Source organism: Osmia bicornis, chromosome 6, assembly GCF_907164935.1.
Source record: "Osmia bicornis bicornis chromosome 6, iOsmBic2.1, whole genome shotgun sequence".
Taxonomy (NCBI): Eukaryota; Metazoa; Arthropoda; class Insecta; order Hymenoptera; family Megachilidae; genus Osmia; species Osmia bicornis.
In genome coordinates, this window is record NC_060221.1 from 5,496,289 (window position 1) to 5,523,151 (window position 26,863).

Sequence of the window (26,863 nt, forward strand, 5' to 3'; positions counted from 1 at the left end):
CTTCAGTCTTCAACAATAAATAAAAAGAAGTAGAATTATGAATAACAGAATAACTTAACCATTATTTGTATAAATGATTCCTTCGTACCGTTATTTTATTTAAGTACCATTTTACCAAACTTGCTCTGCAACACTTAAATAAATTTTAAAATAATTATACCAACAGGTATCAAGGGATTAAATACGTAATATTTCGTAATAATGCAAGCAATGTTGTTTCGCGGTTAACGACCATTTAAAATCCTCTGGCGAAACAAAAATGACGAAAGATTTGTCAACACGTCGTCGCTGGTCGGTTCAAGTTTTTGCATCTCATCGGGTGTCACGTTTGTACGTCGTTCAGCTACGCTACTGGTGGCGCGCGGCGGTGGGGATAGGCGGTGGACCAATGGAAAGAGAAATCGGAGAGAAACCCGGCGAACTGGCGGGCAGCACGGTAACAGCAAACTTAAAGGCAGTTCGGTACTCGCACGTGGGTCTTCGTTCGTGTTGGATGTGTGCGCGCAGGGAACATCGCCAATTGCAAAGGACGTCGTCAGTTACCACGTACGTGTCATAAATAGTGTTTCGGACCGGATATTACTTTAATCGGAAAACCGAAAAACCTGCAAAATTTCCGGGCTAATTTATCTCGCGGTAATCGAAGTAACCGAGTTGTCTCTGTGCATTGTTAACGACGACTTTTACTATTAATAGATACATAGATATATTTTGTTAGCTAGTAAAAGAAATAGAGTTACGTTGTTAGTGTGATTTTCTTCCTGGTGATTTTCATTGGGATTAACGACAACATTACAGTGCATCTAGTGACAGTGCTCCAAAAAGTTAGAGGTGCGTATCAAAGATTCTTACTCTATCGTATACAAAGTTTATTTAAGTTCTATTTCTTACTCGTATTACTGTATATTTCTAAGTTTTTAATTAATATCGATATAAATACTTCGTTGCAAATGTTACGAAACTGTAAGTTGATGGATTGAAACGTTTTAATGGACGCCGAACGAGGCCGGTAATTCAAAAGGGCGCGTTATAAGGTCACGTTAGAATTAGGTTATGCTGAACGTTTGAATAGATTAGAATTGAACCCGAAGAAAAATTCTGTGTGGGCGATGGACAAATGTTTTTAGCGGGAGCCATCTTGCACGGTTCGTAAAACGATCTGCTTATTCTCTCGGTTGTTCTTGTTTCACCCCCGGTTGCAGCGGGTTCGTCGCGACAAAGGGGTACACTACGACGGGCACGTGTACCACGACGTTTATTAATAAACCTCGACGTCGGCTGGACGATTTCTCTTCAGCAGAAGGCTTGAAAACTTCTGCAGGAGATTACAATCGTCTGGGGCATCGTTATCTTTTAGGTTCTTTTCATTTTCCTGCGAAATTATTACGGAGTACACCTTTTCGCGAAAAATATTTTCGTGCGGATATTATTAACGATGAATAAATTCTAATTTTACTTTACATATTGTTTCTTTTAAACTATATTGTTATTTTCAATTATTAACTTGTTAATGTTTTTGTTACTCTGTAATAATTTTTACATAATTATTCTTAACCCTCTAACAGTAGAGTCCGGGTCAATTGAGACCCAATCTTACAAAACGTATACAATGATATTAATCTAAAGTTAAATATATAATTCTTAAACAAAAGCGTTTCATATATAGGAAGAATAATTCTTAGAAAATTTGGGCTCTCTCCATAATTGGAAAAATAAATAAATGGAGGGTGGAAAATAAATTCTTTGCCTTGACAAAGGCACCCTAATGTTTTCTATAATTTAAAATCCATCATTTTAATTAATTTTTAAATTATTCTAGTATTAAATAATCATTTTTATATTGCAACTATTAATATGTGAAAAGTCAAGACATTTTTACTGAGAAAAATTATTTTCATGAACCATAGTGTTTAATCTTTCCAGAAACATTTTTTTTTTGAGGATAAATTAAAAAATTTGAAAAATGTTAATAATATAAAAATATGTGTTTTTAAGAAGCATCAGATTGTTGAATACTTGAAAAGGTTAATATCAATCAAATTTATGCAATATTAAGTATCATTGAAACATAAATTTTCTTTTTTCGGTACGCACAATCATTCTCAGTTATGCTTCAACAAGTGTTTCAATTAAGATGCAAATAACTGAACGATAATATTATAAAACGTACACGCTGTTACGGTTTCACCTGGAACAGTATTACCTTCCACAACAGAATAAGAACTGAAGATTTAGAAATCTTAGAGTCACAGTTTAATACTTGTATTGGTAAAAGTTTGCACTTTTTCCATGATACACGAACAAAAGAGACAAGTATGATCTCTTGTTTTCTGAAAGTCTGGCCTTTGCGACTTTGGCCGAGAAGATATTTTAGTGAGTTTTGTCGAGCGCGTGGCAATCGGCCAGTATCGAATACACAAGGCTGCTCCGTGATCGAAAAGCATGGTAGCATCGTAGCGAGACCATTAGACTAATTATTTCTATGAAAATTGTATGATACATGCACTTGGAAATTTTAATTCATGTATACACTGACGGACAAAAGAAAGTTTAAAATAGACACTTGTGTACAATGCTGTTCAAAAGTTTCGAGCAAGGGGCGTAATCTCTTCCTTAAATAAATAAACTTTTTATTTAGAACATTATTCTTCTGTAGTAATGAAACTTGAGTTTTCTGTACTTAATTCGAGTACGATTAATTTTTGTAATCTTCTTTAATGAATATTTTTAACGAAATGTAACTTTTATCGATGTAAATTATTATTTAGTAATGAAAAATTGTTGTCATCTGTTTAATATGGAGACCAACATGGGTGCATGGCTGGCTGTGAACATTAAATTGCAAAAGATGATTTTTTCTTGAAGAAGTAAAATTTTGTAAAAAAAATCTGTGCTATAATTTCATTTTTTCTAATGCTTTTTAGTCCTTATTGCTGATTCCCATTAAAAAAGAAAGTTTACGAAACGTACATGGAAACACAGTCACACCGTATAAGTTTCTTCTTATTGAAAAAGTAAAACTAATTTATAGAAATCGCGAATAACCGATATTACTTTTAATAGAATCGTTTTATTCGACTTAGTGCGAAGATTCTTGTGCACTGAACCAAATGCACAAACGTTCTCGTTTTAAATAACTTTCTAATTTTGAATGTTACTCGAGTCTCTTTCACTCAGCGTCTTCTAACAAAAACTAAAACATATTTCTACTATTTGTTTTGTTTTTTCCTTTGTTATCTTGAAAATGGTAATTTAAGTATTCACGTTCAAAGAATTCATAAGTAACGAAGGAGATAAATATTCAAATAGGATATCTAATGAGCAAATAATTTAGCGATATATTATACAAATATCTAGATTGTTGAATATTTTAATTTATAAAATACTTGAATTTTTTCAAGTACACAATTTTTGGAGCACCAATTGGGCCAAAATTTTGCAAAATTAGAGGAAATTTCAAAAATAATAATTTTGCCAAAATTTGCTTAAATGTCTGGTTAATTGTTTGACCCGTATTAATTGGAGAATCCCCTAAAGGTAAAGCGTTAGCCACGTTAAACCAAGCGTTTATGGGTTTATGCGTTTACGAGTTACACCTAGCACTTCACCGGTAGACTATAATTGATTCTGCAATTTAATACAATTCAAACAGTTAACTAGACATTCAATAAGGACCCACCGTGAGCCCTAACTCACCGATTTCAATAAAATTTTGTGGGTTTATAGAGCGAGTCATGAAAAGAATAACGGTATGCTTCGTCCGTGCCAAAGTGTCCTTTAGGGGTGTGAGTACTAAGTAACTTCAAATTTAAATAGGTACTTTCTAATGCTATCAAAGTACAAGAGATTTTTTCCTAAAAAGGAATTTTGATAATATTATTTTTAATAACTCATTAGTGCAAATTTCTAATATTAATTATTCTATTAACACTTGAACAACAGATAAATCGTGACCAAATCTTACAAAACATATACAAGAATATTAATTTAAAGTTAAATGTATAATTTTTAAATAAGAGTTTTCTGTATTGGAAGAATAAAATTAAATTAAAATTGGAGCTCTCTTCGTGGTCCGCCGTTCGGGGGATAAATTTTTCTGGTATTTTAAAAATGGAGTGCCCTTTTAACTTTGAAGTTCCTCATTACACCCTTAAATGATTACACACAGATAAGGGACACCGTTATTCCTGTCATGGATTACCTTATAACTTCATAAATCTTCATTCACATCGATGAGTAAGAAGTTACGTTTGATTTTGAGAAATTATTATTTTTGAGTGCACCTCTAATTGTGTAAAGTTTAGAAAGTTCCATATTCCCCTCGTTAGAAATTGCAATAGCTGGATATTCTGTTGGTTCTTCTTGCATTTAATCTATTTTCTAATAAAGTAAAGTAGGTATAGTGAGTACCAAAAGTATTTGTACCTTTTCATTCGATGAGGTATTGGTGATTTCTAAAGAAAATGCAATGTTTCACTATTTTATGCAATCGTTTGTCATCAGGTGCTTGTGAATTGTATTCCAGTCACGTATACCATTTCCAACCCTCAACCCTTAACTTAACCCTTTCGCTAGGGTTGCCTCTGTGGGAAACTATGCTCGTACATTTTTACATTAAATTATCTAACATAACATCTGAACATAAATAAAATAAAAATATTATTTGCAATGACACATTTCTTAGTGTAGGTGTTTAAAAAAAATTCCATTGCATAAATTTCATTTTTTAATTGTAAGTAGGGATATTGAGCGATATCTAATTAAGAAGTTCGTTACAAATTTCCAATTGGAAATTCACCCTATTTTTCTTATTATAAAACAACATAAAATGAATTAATATAATTTCAGACCATGCACCTAGCATATTATACCATTTTTTAGATTTTGATTTTCATCTGTGTCAAAGCGTATGAAACAAAAAGTTAGGAACCCTTTTATTAACCCTTTATAACTTTGAAGTAACATATCAAATCTCTATTATAAATTCAAAACTTTCTTCATTATTTTTTCCATTGTACACCAGTAACAAGTCAATTATGTAGTACAATTCCAGCGTCTTAATTACTCATTATGATTTACAAACACGAATATATCTCTGAAGATAATCTAACATTTATTTTTTTGAAAACATAGAAAATTTGATTTATCAAGTGAAATATATCATTATCTCTAAATATTAATGAGGCTCACTGTGTACGTAGAGAAGAAAAAATGAAATTGTAAAAGCACCGATGTTATTTATCAGGCATGCACGTAACACGGTCGTTGCTTCCACGGTAGCTGCATTCAGAAAAGCGGCCTTTATGCTCAACCGAACGTCCCGACGTTAGTTGCATTTGGTTTTAGGATTGAGGGAAAGAAGGAAGGGATCAAGAGAGAAAGAGCAACGAGAACGATGGTGGAGGAGGAGGAGTAGCCCGATGGCAATACAACAATATGATTATACGGCGTGCTGCACCGGTTTTCTGCGGCAGCTGCCGTCGTTTTGGGGGATCCAACAAAAACGTACGACGTTAGGGCCGTTCCACCGAAGTGGTGCACTGTCATGGGATGGCGCTGGTATTAGTGCGGCAGGTGGGGTGGGGAGAGATGGGGTCGGAAGAGAACCGTAGGGCCCCGTTTCGCAGGGCCTCCTCTCTGTGTACCTGTGGTCTGCACAATATCAGTGTGAGAAAGAAAGAGCGAAAAGAGGATGATGAAAAAAGAAAAGAAAGAATAAAGAGCGGAACAGAGGAGAGGGCCTCTTTCTTGTTGGCATCTAGCTCTATCCTCGCCTGCAGCATTGCAGAAACTCGAAAAATACCCCACTACTCTCTAGCTCTGCTGTTCACAAGAAGCAAAACTGGCTCCCTTTTCAGACCGTTACCAAGCCTTGAATGGAGGTCAGGGTCCCTTCTCCTTGCCCTTTTTTTTTCCTTTTCTTTTCCTTCGAGGTACCTTCCCGTGTCCTTCCTCTCGTTGTATCCGTGCTGCCAGTTCCTCTTCTTGTTCCCGTTGCTTCGACGGTTTTCCCCTGATGGTACCAAGGGTTCGAGCGTTGGGAAGGGATTTTTATCTGTTTCCTTTTATATGCACGATAGAGACATCGATTTTAGGGTATTATTGAAGAGGAGACGGTGGAATGGTAGCTAGTGTCAGACAAAAGGGAAGGAATGGTTTATTTTTGTTTTATTCCTTATGTATGATTTGTAAAGGTCTTATAGGGCAATGTGATTTGTTGGAGGGTCTTTCAGGTTGAGAACAATTAATTCTAAAAATGTACTAAGGGTACCTTTGTGGTACTATCTAATATGTGTTACTTGGCTCTTAATTTTAATAGCAAAGTTTTTTTATTCACGTGTATATTTAACATTTTAATTTTACCTGTGCAAGTTACCATAGATACTAACTCTTGGATGGCGGACCATGGAGAGAGTCCCAATTATAATTTAATTTTGTATTATATATCCTGACGAGAGTTCAAACGTTCAAGTTGTTCAAGGGTTAAATAATATGAAACAATGATACATAAAAATGCATATAAATATTTTTATTTGTAATGTTTGCTTGATGATTCAGCACTACCATGATTTTTGCACTGTGTTATACAGAGGTCTACTAATTATGAATTAACTAATGAAAATATTCTTTTTTTTGTATTTACAGGTACCCAAAACACTAGTCGCCTAGATGCTGTTGAGCCTGTGACGTAGTTAGCGTTGACCCAGGTAACGAGCAAGGTGTCAAAATTGAGCAAGTCGTTCTCTCGTCCGGCGGTGATCTCGCCAAAATTTGGAGGATGTTGATGCCTGGTGCCGCTGGTCTCAGTGCCGTCGGCGCTGTGGGTGCCGTCGGGGCGCCAGGGCCGGACGAGCTGGTCTCGGGCCTCGGTGCATTAGCCGGTACCACGCCTCAACAAAAAGACACTACATGGACGAAATTATTCGTCGGAGGTTTACCTTATCACACCACCGACAAAAGCCTTAGGGAACATTTTAACGTATACGGTGACATCGAGGAGGCTGTTGTTATCACCGACAGGCAAACCGGCAAAAGTAGGGGATATGGTTTTGTAAGTATCGTAAATATTTGATTGATTCGATGTTTTTGTTGATTGATCATTGTTGTTGCGAGTTGCTTTTAGTTTGTGAATAGTTTAGAACGAGTAGTTTTCATTTATCAGTTATATACATATTTTTGTTTGAACATTTGTTAGTAATGTTTTGAGTTACATTTATTTGTAATTTTATTACAACAAGAATAGGAGAAAATTCTTCGATCTTTGTTTGCTGCTAGGTTATTTGTTGTTGAAGCGAATGTGTTAAGTAAGTGCGCAAAGATAGTGGTATAATTTATCATGATAATACAACCAGTCTGTGCATACGTATTCGAACGACACGTTTTTTCTAGCTTCACGTTTACCGTAATATTATCATCACCGAAAGCGTTCATAGCAATTTTAACTACTTTGTTCTCTTTTTTTCTTATCATATTTAGGTTGAGCGTGTAAAGAATACAAAACAGTATTTATCGTAAAAAAATAATTGTAAAGTATTGTCATCAAATTTCAATATTTATAATGGTAATTTAGAAATTTTTCATTTGCCTAGTATCAAACATTCACATAGGAATAGGGTGAATTTAGGAATAGGATTAATTGTTTTCCTAATTAATAAATACTTTCTTCATTTAGTAAGTTGACTTATGAAAAATACCGGTGAAAGGCACCATAAATTTAGTATAATTAATAATTACCTAATTGTAAGATAAGAAAATAGATCATACCTTTTCAATAACATTATGTTAATAACAAAAGATAGTAAATTGAAAGTTTACATTGAAAAATTCACCGATGGTACCCCTTGGTAATTCTAATTGTCTATACTGCATCATGGGGCTATTTTCAATAAATAAAAGTTTTATCCAGGTCATTAGAATATCCAGGTATTTGTTACCTCCACATTTACGACCCCAGTAAGTTTCGTTCAGTTAAAAGGGAGAAGGAGGAGTCTTCCATCATTATCCTGACACTTATGCCTAGGTCTCTTCAGAAGGGTATACCTCCTCTTGTCTTCGCGCGTAAAGCTGGGTTTACATTGTTACAGTGTTACTAATTTGAAAGACAGGTACTAACCCAGTGTAAATTGTATGTAGAAGTACTTGTACAAGTACTGAACAATGCTAAGTTCAAGAAGGTATGCTAAGGAGACTAGTTAATCGATCAGTAATTGGTGCAAGTAACTGTACCAATGTGAACTCTGCTTAAGAATTAATAGCTAGTTAGACAAGTAATGAAAGATTTTTCTTAACTTATTTTTTGATTGAAGAAAATTAAGTTTCTAAGTGTATAGTCTATATTGGAAAGGAGGTTGAGTAACTCTACTATTAGCCTTCTCCTACTACTCCAGGGTACTAACGTTAATATAATCCATCGCTTATTTTATCAATGTAAACTAGACCTAACGCTGGTATACTCTATCAATGTAAACTAGGCGTTAGTATCGTCGGTTATAGCATCCCTGGGCAGTTTCTGTTTTTTGGGTAATAAAAGCACTGTTCCTAGTTTCTTAACATCAACCCCTTAGAGTCTATTTCCATAATATTACATTTTCCATGAAATAGTTAAAAATTCCATCCTCATAATATTTGATAAAAATATGACAACACCTTTTCTAGGATTCATCTACGTTACATGTGGAATAAATAAAGGGATATATTCTATTCTAACACTTATTACATATCATTTCCTTATCCCATCGAAAAGACATAGTTAAAATAAGTACTGTTAGGATATCGAGTTTCCCAAAATTAGTTACAAAGGACGGGAACATAAGACCGGAATGGAAGCGGAAGGATTAATCGAATAATCGATCAAATCTGCACGCAGGTGATCATGGGGGACAGACCAGCAGCAGAGAGGGCGTGCAAAGACCCAAACCCCATAATCGATGGTCGCAAAGCAAACGTCAACCTGGCGATTCTTGGAGCTAAGCCCAGGGGTAATCTGCAAGCGAGTAAGTTGATATCAGAAATAAATATTTCATAGTTAGATGGTGATGTTTGAATTATTATCGCTTGAATGACTTTTTGCTGTGATTTTGTTGATTCTTTAACTGAACACTTTTCAGTTTGTAGCTCAAAGTTGAAAGTTTTATATTTTCCAAGTGGTTAGGTGTTTATTTAACTCAAAGGTACGTCATAGTTATTTTCAAATCCTCTTTGTTCGTGTTAGATAAATCATACTTTTGTCACGAGACACAGAAAAATTCTAAAATGATATCTCAAGTCATTGAGATGATTTTGCGCGTCATTGTCGCGAGTTTTACGTCGTTGTAACATCGCCAGATCGGAAAATCTCATCCATCGTGAGCGATAATACGTTTCTTGGACGAAGAACATAATAATTCTTCTGAGCAATTGATCTTGGAGGGCGTGTGTCCAACACTGATGAAATATTATTGCGAGAGTTCTGGTAATTAAATTTCTAAATTCAGTATTAATCTTGAAAGCCATAGAAATTAGTAGTTCCCGGAGAAAGAAATGAATGAAAGTGAACTTTGCATTTTATTTAATTAAATGATTTTCGGGGCCAGAGTTTAAAAGGGGCTGAAAAGGGCAAAGGACGTCACAGATTGAAAAGAGTCGCTTGAGTCATTCCTTGAAACCCTTGCGATGGCTTCAAGCCAACATAGTTTGGTGCTTTGGCACCTAAGTCTAAAATTGCCTTAACCCAAGTGCCGGCTCTGTCTTTGTTTCTTTTCTTTCGTGCACAAAAGTCATGTCTGTCTTCGTGTTGGCCAACGATGCCTAAAATTAGGAACTTTATGCATAGAATTCAACAATAAGCTTTTAAGAAATGATGAATTAAGTTTTAAAAATTCATTTTGTGAAATAAAATGCAACAAAAATTTTAAAATCATAAAGCAGTATGTCTTGAGTCGTTAAACAATCCACGACGGAACATGTTCTTTTTCTTTTCCGGCTAGATTAGATAGAACGAAGGTATCGTAAGGTATTCGCAACAGAACAGGATGTTCGATTTACACGAACTCGAGGTGCTCGAGTTCAGGGCTGGCCATTAGAAACGTAAATAGGATTGACTTGGAATTGTTTATGATTTCAGCATTCCCGTTCGCTGCTGGCATTCGAGCTGGATATCCCGCAGTTCTTCCTGGTCAATATGGGTAAGTCGACATTGATGTGATTTGATTTTTGTCGAAGGATATTAAAAGAACGTTATATGTCGTAACCGTAGCTAACGTAAAAATAGCGTATGTCAAGAGGAGTTGACGCGACTTAAAATCGTATTATTCGAGTTCATATAATGCGACTATATAATGAATAAACAGAATTAGTTATTCAATTTTGAATGGTTAGACGAATTATTCACAATATTTTTTCAAACATTTATTAAATGTGCAGTATGGTCTGTAACATAGGATCAGATGTATTATACCAGAAAATGAAATGAAAATAATTATTTATGCAATATTTAAATTAACGCGCCATCTAATATAAATTATAAAATTTCAGAACATTAATTACTGTATTTCTGGAATACCAAGGGTAAGCAGTAGCTAATTTTCAAATTTTAGTTTTTATGTATAAAAAATAATAATATTACAAATTTGAAACAGCCAAAATTTTGTCAAATCTTTAAAAAAATATATTGCTCCTATGCAACAGACTGTACCTCACATCCCAATTAAATAAAAAAAAAAAAAGAAACATTCGGAGAGAAATGTATCGAGAATGATTGTTTCTCTGATTTTTTTAAATCGAATCATTTTTACTTGCCGCGATAAAGGGGCAGTTTTAGGGAAACCGTAATGAGTCGCAAGAGGTCGATAGAAAAGAAAAAGATAATCGAGAACGAAGGTACTCGCTTGACTGACGGTCTCTCGGTTTGTTTATACCATAATGAAACATTTTTTTAAAGGCAGACTTATATATAACGTTTCAGCATCCTGACGCGTGCGCGTAAAGGAGCAAGCAGAGAATTCTCTTTTCGTGATCCTTGAGAGTGGCAAGGGTCGTTTCTATGGAGGGCAAATATGTATAAAAGAGAGACGAACAGAAAAAATAAAATAAAAGAGAATACAGAAACACGAAACGAAAATGAAAAGTGAGAGACAGAAAGAAATTGAAAGAAAGAGATAAAGAAAGAGAAATAAAGAGGGCAGAAATATTTGCAATCAATGAGAAAGAGGGAGGAAAGGGAGGGAGAGAGAAAGAGAACGCGGCACACGCACACGTATCAGAAGCCATGAGTACCTACGAATTTATTTCTACGAAATCAAAAACACTTCCTGAGGATCGGCCTCTTCTTCTTCTTCTTCTACTACTGTATTTTTTTTTTTGGTTGTGCTTTTTTGTTTCTTCTTTCTTGATGAGGTTGACGTGAAGTGATATGATAATGATTGCGGTTGCTGAGAGATTTGTTTGTTACTGGTTTTGACTTTTTGGTCTTTACTCTTTTTACACTCTTTTTCTTAATCATAATAATAATAATAATTACAGTAACGTTAGTATATATTGTAATCAATCAGTTTGATAAGCATTGGCGTAACTTTGAGTTTGTTCTGGGGTGGATCAGGTCCCCTAGAAATTTCGAAATTCTGATATTTTGAAATTTTAGAATTTCAAAAGTTTTGGAATCCTAAAATGTAGGAAAACCAAAAGTTTTGAATTTTCAAATTTTAGAATGGCGAGGGTCCACATTTTTGGACAGGGTCACTGCAGATTTTTATAGGGTCCAGACCCACTTTTTGATCCCTGCATAGTTACGCCAATGTTGATAGGAATTCTTTTATTACTTTATTTCTAATTAATAATATAACTTGGCGAACGAAATAATGTTAACAATAACAACGAGGTAACGTAAGAACGGTTTTCGTCGAAACCCAGATTCCATAATTCGTAAGAATAATAACGCATAATTGATCATCAATAATTCATTAGCAACTTAAAACGTGATCCGACTTCGTTTAAATATAGACTTTTCACTGCACCTTTTGTGACATTCTTTGTGTGTTTCGTCAAATATTTTAATCTTTTTTTTTTAATCTAAAAGTATCTTCGCGTGCACTGTGTTCAATTTCTTTTTTTTATTATTTTTGGTGGCGGGTCGTTGACAATAATAATTGTAAAATATACAGTCACGTTAGCCTGTCTTTTTTTAATTTAAATTTCTACAACGTTGGAAGACCTATAGTCGTCTGTGCAATAATTACATCATCAACATTTGTAAATATTTTTTTTAATAACTTTTAGCTGTTCAAAAGTTTGGAGCATATCTTGATTAAAGAATTTTTTCGATAGTATATTAAGTAATGGCACTAGTGTGCTTTAAAATCCATGTGACCCTTAAAATATCTCACGTGGCAATATAATGAGAGTCTTGCGCGTCACGAAATTATCACATTTCACACAATGTAAAAATCCACGTTACCTGCAAAAGATGAAAAATTGCTCCAAACTGTAGAATGGCAATGTACGTTTAAATTTCGCGAAGTTTCAACACCTTTTGAACGGTATTTTATCAAACATAATTCCTTCGATTATCGACGAAATAAAAAAGAGAAAGAAGGAAAAAGGCAACAAAATAACGAGAAAAGATTAACCGTGAACGGTTGAATTTCATTGAATTATGAACTGTATGAGCGATTCTTTGAAGCGGTGGATCTCCCGTGTTTCGCGCCGGAAATCGACCCGCATCGCCGCGAAACACGACAACGTTCATTAATTTTTCATCATGACAATCGATTTTATCGCGGTTTACCTCGTTTGGCCCGGCCAGATTCTTCGGTGTTCCACTGAAATTCGAACGATACCGAAGGTCGACAAGGAAAATTTTCTCAAAATCGACAAAAATCGTCACGTTTTCTCGATGACAAATCCAGTCGATATGAATTTCGTATCTAATGGAGGAAAGGATCTATTAACTAACGAATTTCGAGCGAAATTTGTATTTAGATTGAACGAAAGGTTCGTCGAGTGTACAGGCTCCGCTAACCTTTATAATAATTAATAACCTTGTGTGTGTGGTGAAGGCTTACACTACACTTGGTGTCGCTATTGGTGTTGTATTTTTTTTTTTTTTATTTGGTGTTGTACGTGGTGGTTTTTTTGGAATTTTAATATAACACGGTGTACCGTCTGTCGTCAGGGGAACCATATAAAAGTTCAAAAAAATTTCTTATCATTTAATTTTACAGAGGTATAATAGTAACACGTTGTGATTTTTCCTTCTTCTGAAGAGTATTTTCAGAGAAATTTCAAATGTTCTTGGTCGAAACGCTGAGGTAGACGCCCCGACTTTTCTCTAATCAATTTTATAGAAAAAACAATAGATTTGCTTTATGGTCAATTGAATTCTATTAAAATTATATTAGGTGTACAAATTAATTTGGTGCCTTTAGTATTATGCCTTCTTAATTACTATTCCAAATTTGAATATTTTCTCGCGCTTTTGTGTATGATAACAACATTATCTACTTTTAAAATAAATATTCAATTAATTTTTACACCTAAAAATTAATTCGTGTCTATTTATTAAGGAGGAACTCACTATTATTAAAAATTCTTCTCTAAAAAATGAAAATATAAAACTTAATTGGTTTGGTTAAATAAGTAATATTTGAGAATATTTTTATTATCTAATTCTTTGAATTTGAATATGGATAATTAAAAAAAAATCATCCAGTCTGTATAAAAAATCTCAAATGTTATTAATTTGTGAACATTTCTTCCCAAAGTTAATTTTGGGATCGTTCAATCAATCTGACGGATGTGGAAACATGCAAACGTGTAAATCTATTGATATGTCCACGTGGATATGTGCAAGAATATCATTTACGTCAAACACCCAACGATATACATATATTCGTGTTTCTGAGCAAATGTCCTCGAATTAGCGTGTCGTAGGTGGGAAAGTGAAATCCAACACCGGTTGAGGGACATTTTCTATGTCAAAGAGGCTTTTCTCGGTGTTAGTGAATCCGTGGTGTCGTAAGTTATCAGAACAGGAGCGTCGCCGTCGCCGTCGCCGACGACGAGTATCCACGACGACAACGACGATGACGACGACGACGACAACGCCTCGGGTTCAGCCATCTTGGTGATTTTGGCGTTTGTCCAGTCTTTATTTAGATCCACCTGTCCCCCGGATCAGCTTCCATGTTCGTGCCATTCCCTCGAGGGTTCCGAAAGAGTACTTTAAACACGGATTAAAACTACTTCTTCATGGATTACGTTACAAACACTAGTCTTGTTATGTATATACATATTTATTAGGTGCTATTTTATCAAACTGTAGATTTTCATACTTAAAAAGTCTGATAGAATTTCATGACTGAAAAGTATTGCAAAATGGCACTTGTAACGTATCAATTTAAAGCTTAAGATGTGGTGAATATGGTGACATAGTATTCTTTATATATCAAAAAATATCTAATTCTTGGTTGGAACCAAACGGTTTAGAGCTTGGTATTATCTATTAGGAAACATTCAAGTTTCTGTTGATTCCTTATGCCACCAAAATTTTATTGGTACTTTCTGCCATTTTTCTTCTAAAATACTTTTAATGGTACGTAATAAGATTTGCAATCGCCATAATAATTCTGCAGAAATTCGACAAGCAATGGTATAATGCTTTCAGAAACCAGGTTCACAGTCGACACTTCATACAGACTGTTTCTATTTTCATTGTCGATGCTTCTATCCACCTGTCGCTGTCATTCGTCTGATGGGGGCCGTAACGTTTTCCAACAGACAAACACTATACAACTTCCTAGCGTTTAATTTCGTCTTCGTGGAATTAGGTGTTCGAAGACATCCAGTTTCAAATTGCACTTTGCGGTTTATCGCCTCGAAGACGATCATAAATAATCTTTTTCTCTTAACACTTTGAGTGCTACGTTGAAATTATAGCAAATGCTTTTTCAATAAATCGAGTCAATTATTTTTGCAATATTCATCTTTTTCTGTTGGTTACTCTTTCGAGTATTTAACAAAATCAGGTCAAATAAATGACTGGTATTTTGTGAAAAATGAATTTCTATTTTCGTTTCTCTATTCGTGTAAGGATGACAAGATTATAGAGAAACGTCTTACATAATACTTTCTAGAAAAATAATAAATTATTGCTCAATTTAGTTGCAAGATTTATGTTTTTCAATATATCACAATAGATAAAATTTTCTTATAAGATTTACTGATGCTTTTACTGTTTTACTTTATGGTACCAATATTGGTTTAGGAGATGATATAGTTGGGAAGAATTTTAATAAATATTATGGTTATTTTCAACAATTTTTAACCTTTGAATTCATACAATATAAATACTAATTTGCAACAATTTAATGTCATCAAATTGTGTTCGACTTTATATACTTCGAAATTGATTACTATTTGCTATAATTAATCAGCAGCCACTTTGTATTTAGAATATTAATGAATGCTTTATGCAGCTATTTTGACCAAATTTTAAACTTTAAATTGATATTATATTAAGTGCTATTTTGCGATACTTTTATGTCATCAAATTTCTTCATTTAGTATACAAGTAAGCTAGAAATAGAGAGGGTTGATTCTGTCGAGGAATTTTCGGAGGAAAGCGCAACCTGTTAGTAAAAGAACAATTAAATCGTCGAGGAACCACCCTCGAATTTACCATTGGTCTGCTCTGCTTTCCAAGGATTGGTAGATCATCCCATTGGATTATCCACGGCGCCGGCGCTCGTACGGTTCGTGAACTGCGCATCGACGATACCCACACGTCGTCCACTTCACAATTATACAAGTATACCACCTCTGGTGACGAACAGGTGTTCGGGTACACCCATCCGCGAAAGAAAATATCGTACACATGACACGCAATGCGGAAAGACAGTAAAGGGGAAATTATGATGTGACCAGCTGGCACACGTGCCGTCACATTCTTGCATATAGGTAGCTGCTTTCTTCCAAAAGTAATGAGAATTAATTGTTTTGTGCTTAGTAGCCTCAAAATGAAATTTTCAAAATGAATATCTTGCATTTTCTTATTTGAAGACGTTAGTAGATAAAAGTGTCATGTAGCATCTTTTTGGAAATTGATTTTTTAGTGTAATAATATTCACAAAGGTTTTTTTATTTTTATGATAATTTCGAATTAGCAAAAAATAATAATAGTTTTAACTTTTTAAAATTCGAAGATTATTTTTAGTTAGTTTATTTTTTACTTTATTTTGAAAAAGAAGAACTATTTTTCTTCTTGCTATTACAAAGTTTAATTCAAATGGTCATCGTTTCATATTTTTCTTCATTTATGGTATCTTTGATTGTTTCCTTCGTGATGATAATTTCTAGTTTCACTCTGTAACGACCGTCGCACTTACATTTACACGCATCCCTTCCGAAGGGTGCACCCAGGTACGGATTAAAAGGGACGATTAAGCAACTTTGTCCACGTGTCGGCCTTCGTGTTGCCTTGGAATCAGGAGATCCTAATCGCGGTGTACGGCCACTTTGCGTCGGAAATCGAGGGTGGTCACTTAGATCCGTCACGAAAGGACAATGTCGTACTTTCTCGTGACTATGGGGTTACTTGTTTTCTTTCTTTCTCTCTTTATCCCTCTATCTTCAATCGTTTATCATTTTCTTACTCTTCATTGTCTTGTAATATTTCTGCTTATCGTTTTTGATATCTAATTTTCTTTGAAAATAGGAAACACTGCAAAGCACCAACTTCCGGTTAAAACATTCTTTTTCATCTTTGGATTACTCTAATGTTGTTAAAGTTCTTATTTATTAATTTCCATTTGTTGAAAAAAAGATTGATAGTAACCTAAAATTAAGTATACAAATTTTAAATAAAAGAATTTCATACATTGCAAAAATAATTTTTAAAGAATAGTGTAAAAGTTAGAAAATAAAAAGTATGTGAAGTACAAAATTAAATTAAATATGGGACTCTCTTTATGGTGCGCCATACGAGGAGCAATAATTTTAATTTGTTTCAAGTAATTTTCATTTTTCAAGGTGGTACAAAAAATATTCCACTAGAACACTTTTAATCCTGCCATGTTTCAACGAGTTAAATAGTAATATTATTATTTGAAAATTATATTACATTTATCTTTTAGATATTATTAGAGATGATGAATTTGAATCACTTTCGTAATTAAAAGATTTCATGAAATTTTATGCATATCGCCAAGTGCATTTACACCTTATTGATGGAATGGATGAATGATGTCTTGACACTTTCATAGATTTATCAGAGGTTATTATCGATTCAAAGTGGAACGAATACACTGGCATTTTTCTTTTAATTGTCAGTACGTGACGGGTGCGCTGAATCCCAAGAGAAATTGTGTGACATGTTTTTTCAACTGCAAGCATACCCTTAGGTTACATCGATCGTATGAAAGCTTTTACATGACTCTAGCCATGATGTGTTGCCAACAATTTCTCATCGTGAAAATTACACTGACCATTAAAACAACCGTCTCGCTTCTACTCGATGTGCCAAGGACGAACGTACCGAGAGATCAACATTTATTGCTTTAAAATTATTGTATTCTGCTATAGTTACGTTGGATTAGTTGTCGGTAATTAGTCACTCTACTTGATGGTTACTGTGCTGTCATATTGATTAAAGGAGTGATCAGCAATTCCATGATCTTCGTATTTGACATAAGTATTTAAATTCAGTATGTAAATTTATGATATTCAAATTCATGATAGATTTAACCCTTTGTCGCATTTTTTTTGTTTAATTTTGAAAATAAGTTTAGCATTCTTTTTTAAAAAGTTACTCAAAGGAAAATGGTAGAATACTGAAAATTTTCGATATTATGTAAAACAAAATTTATAATTACAAATATTTAAACATCAGAGCATTTTTTATGTAGCATACGTGTAACATAGTGCAACGAAGGGGTTAATAGTCTAAACCTTTGGATGGCGAACCATGGAGAGAACCACAATTTTGAATTTGATATCATTTTCATTTTCTAAATTTTACACTGTTCGTTTAAAAATTATACTTCCAATGTATGAAACCTTTTCATTTAAAAATTATACGCATAACTTTATAACTATTAAATTTTTTTAATATGATCTTGTGACAAAAAGAAAATTCTAAACGTTCCTTCGTGTTCCTTTCGATTTTTGTAATTTGATAACAACACACATGAACATTTTAATCTTGACATAAACTCGTTGCAAACCAAACATATTTAGATAGTGCAAATCGTAAAGAGAAATCAGAACGCAACCTTGAATAGATTTATTGTTACATTGTCATGCAAGAAACTGTCATATGTCTGATATAAAAGCACTTTTATACACTTTTATGCATTTCGATGCTCAGTTCAATTGGACAATCTTTAGACAATTGAAAGGTTATAATATTGCATTTATTGAAAGGAAGATCTTAAATATTGTCGAATATTTTCGGTGCAAGTACAGAAATGATCCCCCTAACTCTTCTACGATGGAGTCGGATCTTCGTTGGTTCAACGTATGATTTAAAGTTGCGATTCGTTTTCATCCTCATTTTCTAAATTTTAAGGCGTCTAAGAACGCCTTTCAAATTTTGAAACAATGTCAATTCGTGAAAATTTTGGAAGTCCCAGATTTGATCGTATCAGTCGAATTGCAATTAGAATTAAATAGTGTGGACAACCACGAAGAGACAATACATATGGAATATAAATATACGGAGAAATGAAGGAGGGTTGAGTAAAATAAAAAAAAAAAAAAAGAATAGAGAGAGTAGAAAAAGTAGGGTTGAGGACACGCGAGCCATCCATAATGCACGGGCCGCGGCAAAGATGCGTTAGCAAGATAAATTCGATAGAAAATGGAAGGACAGAGAAAAAGGAAAAAGATCATGCAAGAGTAGATGAGACGATTTCGTGAATTTATTTGGTTGTCCAAGGTTCGGAGTTTCGGTATTGCATTCCAGTTACGTAACATCTGCATATTTATTAGCTGATTTTTTAATAGTTTCTGGTCATCGAATTAGGATCATTCAATATTTTTAATACGTTACTAAGCATACTTAAATGTAAAAATGAATAATTAATTATTCTTCAATGCTGGATTAGAATCCAAAAATATTCTAAATTTTAGATTTTGGTGGTTTCTCATATAATTTCAAAAATAAATAACGCACGTGATTTTAAATTATTTTACTTTATTTAATAAAAAAAGGGTATCCTGTGATGGACAAATTTTCAATTGACTGTTAATAGCCAAGGTGTTAATTAAATTTATTTTCGGTCAACGTGTGATTTGAGAAGACAGAATTTTGATGCATTACACATGTATCCTCATTTCGTGAACATCAAGCAGGAGGTACAGCAACTGAAGTAAAAGATTTTTGTCGTTATTTGGGGTCAGACAGAAATATTTTAAGTATCCTATTAATTTTCGTAAACTTGGCGTAACGTTTTCGTCCAGGGAAATTGTTAGAACTGAGAAATTGGCTGCAAGTGGCTCGGAAAGCATCTGGTAGCCATCTGGTAACGAGCCAACTGTAATATTTTTACGACGATCACCGATAAACTAATCTTTCAAGCGATCAGTCCAACCAAAAAAATAAAATATAGCAGGTGATCTCCCCTTCGTCTATAATAAAATTTGTATCGTAATTCCTACCTTTGATTGCTCATTTGTCTACTTCAACTTCAATTAACACGTCAAGACGTATGCAATTTTAATTACTGAGCATTCAAAGCTAATTTCAAATTTAATTTTTTAATTTGAAATTTTATATTATTAGTACTATCAATGACAATCTTCCTTATTTTCTTATTCCTAAATATTTTCTTAAATTTTTTATGGAATTTAGGATGTTCTTCTTTATTACTGATTGTTCTTTGATTGAAAAGCACAGATTGCTCAATCAAAAATGATTTGCAGGTAGCTGTTCCGAATTAAATTAACGCCCCAATTTCCCTGTACATACTTAAGTTTTCGAAGACACGCATATCGCAACACTTGATTGTACGTACGTTATGCGGGTCGATGGGTACCCTTCGACGAACTGTACGAACTATCTATTCGAAGCCACAGGACAACATATTGATTTCTTTCGTGGACTGGACACTGGCCATTATCGATCCGTTAAAAAGTTCAGGGCTGTCTCCTGAACCTCTATGTCCTTTGCAAAATACAATTTACGAACAACTTATTTACCATAATACTTACACTTTCCAAATTCATATACAGCGACACTGGCTGCGTTAATTTCTCATAGTTTCGTTATTTCTTGAACTCCTCAAATACGACGTTTCATTCGGCCAAATTCGGCAAATTTCAAATTTGCAAACTTGTGTTTTCTATAATTTCATTGGTAATGATAAAGATAAAAATCATAGTATTAAAAAATCAAAATGCCATATGAAAATTTGATAGAGTTTTCCAACGTCGGGTCAAAAGAGTTAAGCATCGTCAATTTTATATCATAAATTGAAGAGCACGCGATAGAGAATCGAGTCGGGGCGACGTGTATTTTCTTTTTTTATAGTGATTTTACATCATCAAAGAGAAAAAGAGAAAAAAGAGATAGAGACAGAGGGATTACCGTGACATTGATCACTTTTCGTTTTTTTCTTTCGTTTTTACGCCTGTGGATTTTAGGTACTAACGTTGGTGTTAGGTAATCGTGTGTCGTGTGCCGAGAAGTATCTTTATATTTGTGAAGTTACCTACAATACACGTTTGTTATTGGTTTGCTGTTGTTTTGCCGACACGTTGAGAGGACTTTTTTTTTTCTTTTCCTTGGATTTGTTGCGCATTTTTTTGTCACGCCTTTAGTGATACCACACCGTCACCGCTTTCCCTCCTACACCTTCCTCCCTTCTTTTATTCTTCGTTCATACAATTTTTACACTCACACAACACACACCGATGAAGAAAATTAAAAGGCACCCTCTTTCGATCAAAGGTTTTAAACTGTAAAATAATATTTATGAAATAAAAGGAAAAAAAAGGTGTATCTATTACTAATATTTAAACTTTATTTTTCTTTTTTCATTTTTAAACACAGTGTCTTATAATTTCATTCAAATGAACTAAAATTATTTTTATTAAAATTGCAAATTCGTTTTCTTTAGAAAGATGTTAGTTGAAAATAAATGATTGTATTTTACATGGAATGATGTTTAATATTGTTCAGCAATATATTTGTACGATTCTCGTTTGTTTTGGTAATTTATTTAAATGACATTTAAATTCAATTGAAATGTCGCATGATTATATTATTAATTTAGTCACATGAATGATCATTGATCTTCCTGTAATGCAATCTACCTGATAAACTTCGTTTGTTTTTCGTCGATTCTGACAGCTTTTTGGCACACTTGTGACTTCAAACATAATCACAGATGTATAAACCTACGTGTTGATACAATCAAGTATTAACCCTAAAAGAATTAGGTGAAGTCTCTTCGAATGGATTAAGTAGAAAGTATTAAAAATATTTTATTTTTCATTTAGAAAATAAATTTTTTTCTTATTTTCACTTATGTCTTCAAAATTAGTATTGAAAAGTGATTTTTGTTTTAGTAAAGATATTATTTAATGAAATAAATCGTTGAAATTTCTAGGGTTAATCAGCTTAACGATTTTTCGATAAATTATTTATCTTCATTACAAGTACACATTTACACGCATCAATACTTAAACGCCTTTCCCTCCATCTCTCCCTCCCTCTCCCCCGAGTTCTTAATAACTGCACCGGGAGAAATGTACTGTTAAAGCTTCCGGCGTCCATCAACTTTCATTGATTACCTTGAACACCGTGAAAAGTTGTTCGAGATCAAGAAACTTGGTGGACCATAGGTTACTTTAAAAAGCAGGTGTGATTACGTAGTAATCTTGGTGGACTAAATAATAAGAAAAAATATTTTTTAATTTCCATCAATTATTTTATTTAAAAAGAAAATGTGAATATGAATACGAGTGTATTTTACAATATACTTTACAATATTTTCATGTATTTAGCACGTAGTGTAGTTCAACCCTTTGCGTGTACAGTAAAATGAAATTTAGAGCTATGTACGTATGTACACTTCTGTGCAACAGAGGTTTTTCTTGGTTATGGAGGAAGAAAAAATGGACCTTATATCATTTTCCTTAGGTCTTAGAAGAATCAGTCAGATTAGGTAAGTAACTTGAAAGGGGGGCAGCCCCAAGCTCAAGAGTGAAATAGAAAAAGCCCTTCTGGCAGGTACCTCTGCTATTGGTACTGGCCTGTCCCCCTTTCAAGATACTTGCCTAGTTTGAAAGGTACTTAACATAGAACTTCCTATTTCCAAACTTCCCCTTAATTAAGGAAAACCTAAATTGCACGTATAAAAATTTGATCATGTACAATATATTCCAAAGTAAAAAATACGAAGGGGTTAAAACTCTACGTGTAGTTCAGAGCAATCTGTTTCTCATTTGATAGTCCACCATGATAGGTCAACGAGTATTATTCGTAATTAGATGTATGAGTGGTGAATCTAGTTGGTCGATGAAATCTTCTGACCGTTGTATCATTTTCGTTACAGGGTCCCACCGGGTTACGTGTACCAGTCGCCATACTTGGCGGCTGCGGCGCCAGGTGGTTTGGTGCCACTTCCGGCTACGCAGTTGACTCATGCAGCGGCGATGGCAGCAGCGTCCCAATTCTACGAGTATCAAAATGTCGCCGCAGCGGCCGCCAGTTATCCAGGAACATCGTACAATTTCGCTGAGGCTTATCCTTATACCAGCGCCGCCGCGGCTGGTATGTGTTTGAAAAGTGTCCAGAGCAAGGACAGCAACGGGCTGATACACCACCACCAGCAGCACACCGGTAGCAGCCCTGCGGTGCTGGCACAACAACGATTGGAGAAAGCTCTCTTGCCACCCTTTCTGCCGTCCGTGCTACGTAGCAACGGTAGAAAATTATTAGAAAACACAAACGCAACGAGACAATGAGAAAATGAGAGGGAGAGAAAGATTGATGTGTGCTGTGAGAGAAAGCAAGAGAAAGAACGAATGATGTCGTGTTCGTCTTGGTAGAATAGTTCACGGAAGCGATTCTTCTGCAACATTCCCGCTAATTTTCTGATTAAATTTTAACGAGCTTGTGCATGTTGATAGATCATGTTATTATAAGTCTTATTATACAGGGTGATTTTAATGAGGATATAGAAAAATTCATCGGCTGAGTCCTTTTGAGGTACAGTACCATGCATGGAGACTATCTTAGGGAAAGTGGCAATGTAGGAAAAGGAGGTTCCTCCACTAGTTTGTTAAATGAAAATGGTAATTCTCAAAATCCTAAGTTTCAAAATATTAATATTCAGATTAGTTTTGAGAAAAATTATTAAATATTGCAAAAATTTCTCGAGTAAACGTTTACACGCAAGTGGTGGAGTCTTCTTTCTTTACATCATCTTTCCTAAGGAAGCCTCCATGCTTGATACCGTACACTTCCACTTTATTTTGCACGGCTAGGAATTGTAGTGGGAATCTTGCTAAAGATCGATATTTATCGATAACGTGATCGATAATAATACATCTAGTATCACCTGTCGCTTGTTCAGAATGAGTTAGCATACGTTTTGTATCATTGATTTGACGAAATGGTCTTGTGTTGCACTTAGCAGGAGAACTTTCTGCAGTTCGTTTCTTTTAATATTTCTATGAAATGACACCTTTTTATCTGAGCAGTATGATCACACGATGAATGCTTTGATTTGCGCTGGAATGTTTCGCTGCCGGTACAACAAATACATTAAAACAAAAAAACAATGATGGAGATGCAATATTGCATGCTTACGCTGGCTTTGCATTCAACATGCAAATTATTTTATTAATTGCTCTGATGTGCTGTCTACGGTGGTGGTGGGAACAAATGTCACGGTGGGTGACAATAGTCGATAAGCTTTACTACGCAATTGTTGTATGTATTTTGCCAAATGGTTAAAAAATATTAATTACATGATAAATACAACATTTCAAAAGAAGGGTTGATTTGATACAGGTGGCCCAAATTAAATTATTTTAATATAAAAATGATAAAATGACATTTTGTAGTGTAGAGTAAACCATGGTCCAAAGTATAAAATTTTATGAATTTGTCATAGTTCTGAAATATCATAATTTTTAAATAATTTGACTGGTTTCAAATTTTTTTCCGAATATATATATTTCATATATTTTGCATTTACTATAATTTAGTTAACTGTATTTTCCATTTTAATCTCAATCAGACCACTTAAATAATATTAAATAGATAATAATTTTTCTTTGCAATTGTAATAATTTTTGCAAAACCAAATGGTTATTTTTTACCCTGGTCTACCTTTCTCAAATTATTTGCACAAAAATCAACGTAACATCTAACAATGGTTCCCAAGGTCAATTTTATTTTATTTTTTTACAGCGAATGCAGCAGCGGCAAGTTACGTGACACCGTACACGTATGCAACGCTACCAGGTGCAGCAGGATTGCCAGCAGCAGCAGCTGCAGCTGCAACGGCAGCGGGTGCAGCCTTCCCAGGACTCCCATATCAAACGACACCTCAAGAAGCAAGATTGCAGTAGAGACTATGATCAGTCACAGACAAGAAATCGGCACCATCGAATCTGCGATGCAAAATACCATTCTTGCCGTACAAATTTCAGCTCTCACCTGGTTACCTGCGTCGAGATCCATCTTTTTCTTGTCTCTATCGACGATCAGGCATTATTCGGTGTGAAGGTGCCATTTTGTTTCAACCGTTGGGAGCTTCACTCCACGTTTTCACGAGTTAATTATAGAAACGGCGCATAAAATGACGGACAGAGAAGGAAATTCGTGGAAACAACTAGCGCCACTCATGAGGGAGCAACATTAATCCTTGTTCATTTATTTGGATAAATGTTTTTGAGCTTATAGAATGATCCAATATAAAGATAATAATGTACTGTATTTGTGCTTAGCCATCTTTTAAGGGTTTAGTTTTACAATTTTAAAAAAATCAGCTTTTGTGGAATGAGCAATGGGTCTGAACGAATTTCTTCCATTTTGTTTTTTACATGCAAAAGATAGAGAAAAATGTTTCTAATAAAAATTTTATAGTATAATAAATACTACAAGATTTTATTAACAAAATTTTGAGAAAGATATTTTTAATGTGGATTTATATGTATGCGAAGAAGTGGGAAATTGTTAATTTGACTTTGAGGTTAGGTTCCCAGCCTTAAACGGCAAGTGAGCACGAATAAGGCATATCATCGTTCTTATCTCGGACCATTCTGTAATCCGTCCAACGAGACGAGTTAGGATATGTTTACAAATTCACGCTCTCGACGTAAGACCGGAGCTCAGTTGTTTCCAGTTCTTCAAACGTTACGGTCGAGGTTTGTGTACTATAAGCCGGGCCTGCTTCGAGCACGTGAATTTGTGCGCATTTACTGTCTCGTCTCGTTGGATGGAGTATATAAAGCCAGAAAATTTCAAGAAAAATTATGAATAAGGATTTGTGATGTTCCTTTGTCAGAATCGACTCGCAATTTCTTGCTAACTTAACTTCTAAATCCTCTCCACTTTTTAATCTTCCTTTCCACGTTCTCCTTTATAAAGGGCCAAACTTGGCACGTCTAGGCCAACGTACTTCGATATACAAGACGAATACGTAATGTCGTTAGAGTTATGATTAATTTATAATTAAACGGAGCACGATGGGCAATAGAGGCTTTCAATAGACGCGCGGACATTTTACGAACGCTAGATTCCTTGTAATCGTGATTGAAATTTACACTCTGATAGGTTGAAGTTGAAGTTCCTTCGAGGGAAATGAATTTAATCATTGTACAGGCAAATTGGAAAACTGATCCGTATTCAGAATTGATACTGTCGATAACATAAAACGAACTGATTTATTATAATTGTAACTTTGTTACAATCTTCCAGAATGAGAAATTTAACACTGGATATCACTTCTGAATATTGGTCGAAGAATCTGAATATTTTGCGAGTTTGAATATATAGGGTGTTCCAACATTTCTGTAGGAAACAATGTTATACAGGGTGTTTCATTTTAATCAATCCATGCAATTATCTCTTAAATTTTTCTTTTTTAAGAAGATTTTTTAGAATATTTTCTATTTTGTCAGAAAAAAATTAGAACACCTTATATAATTATTTCAAGCTCAATCTTTCTTTTTATTTCTATGGCCACAAATACTTATGCGGTATATAGGTTCACGATCAACAAATATTCATGGTGATTGTTTAAACGAAAAAGGGACGTTCAGAAATTCTAAATGAACAGTGATCGCGTTTAGACCGATGTTGCCTTAGAATCGCGTACGAGCGAGATCATCAAGTGTCTTAGGAACAATGCCTTTGCGTGATTTATAGACATTATTTAAACGAACTGATCAGCGTATCGTAGTACGAATGTAACGAGGACCAACGGACGAACGAATTGATATTTTTAAATAAAATATTTATAATCAATAAATCAAACATTGACACATATTATAAAAATATGAAAAACTTTACAATTACACAAAACTGTAGTTTTTCGGTTATACATGTAAAACTTGTTGAAGGTTTGTAAATAATCATTACAAACATTTTATCGATTATGTACTTAGCAATTTAATTAATGCTACTAATGGAAGATTAGTAGAATTTATTGATAGTTCCTTATTAAGGTTGTAGTAAAAAATTTTCTCAATTTTCAATAATTTATTCTTAACAAATGCCTGTGTTCATCAGAATGGATTTTGACACGTTACGTTTACGCAAATAGACGCACACGTACATACTCACAGTTCGTAGGCTTGTTTAAGTTACACGTTCGGTTAAATTTAGAAATTCATACCAAAACATTGCCAAACACGTCTCTTTGTAATATGTATT

The 26,863-nt window shown here is 34.2% G+C and overlaps 1 protein-coding gene across 4 annotated transcripts; it reads left to right on the plus strand.

The window, feature by feature from the left end:
• Positions 1–418: 418 nt before the first annotated feature.
• LOC114878903 (RNA-binding protein 24-like) lies at positions 419–26,091 on the plus strand. Of its 4 annotated transcripts, XM_029193186.2 has the most exons (7): positions 419–546; positions 799–831; positions 6,646–7,051; positions 8,867–8,993; positions 10,103–10,163; positions 22,530–22,900; positions 24,395–26,091. In XM_029193186.2, exons 3-7 carry the CDS (start codon positions 6,779–6,781, stop codon positions 24,553–24,555), a joined length of 993 nt encoding a protein of 330 aa, XP_029049019.1. In that variant the 5' UTR covers positions 419–546; positions 799–831; positions 6,646–6,778; the 3' UTR covers positions 24,556–26,091. The 4 variants fall into 4 exon arrangements, with proteins under 4 accessions (XP_029049019.1, XP_029049018.1, XP_029049020.1 ...); XM_029193185.2 differs by having other exon boundaries at positions 419–831; XM_029193187.2 differs by lacking the exon at positions 799–831.
• The last annotated feature ends 772 nt before the right edge of the window (positions 26,092–26,863 follow it).

Excerpts from the sequence above, each read along its gene's own strand:
- LOC114878903 (XM_029193185.2), top strand. The coding sequence starts at position 6,779 with ATGTTGATGCCTGGTGCCGCTGGTCTCAGTGCCGTCGGCGCTGTGGGT. Across the intron at positions 7,052-8,866 it reads AAAGTAGGGGATATGGTTTT|GTGATCATGGGGGACAGACC; the intron begins GTAAGTATCGTA and ends ATCTGCACGCAG. Across the intron at positions 8,994-10,102 it reads CAGGGGTAATCTGCAAGCGA|CATTCCCGTTCGCTGCTGGC; the intron begins GTAAGTTGATAT and ends TTATGATTTCAG.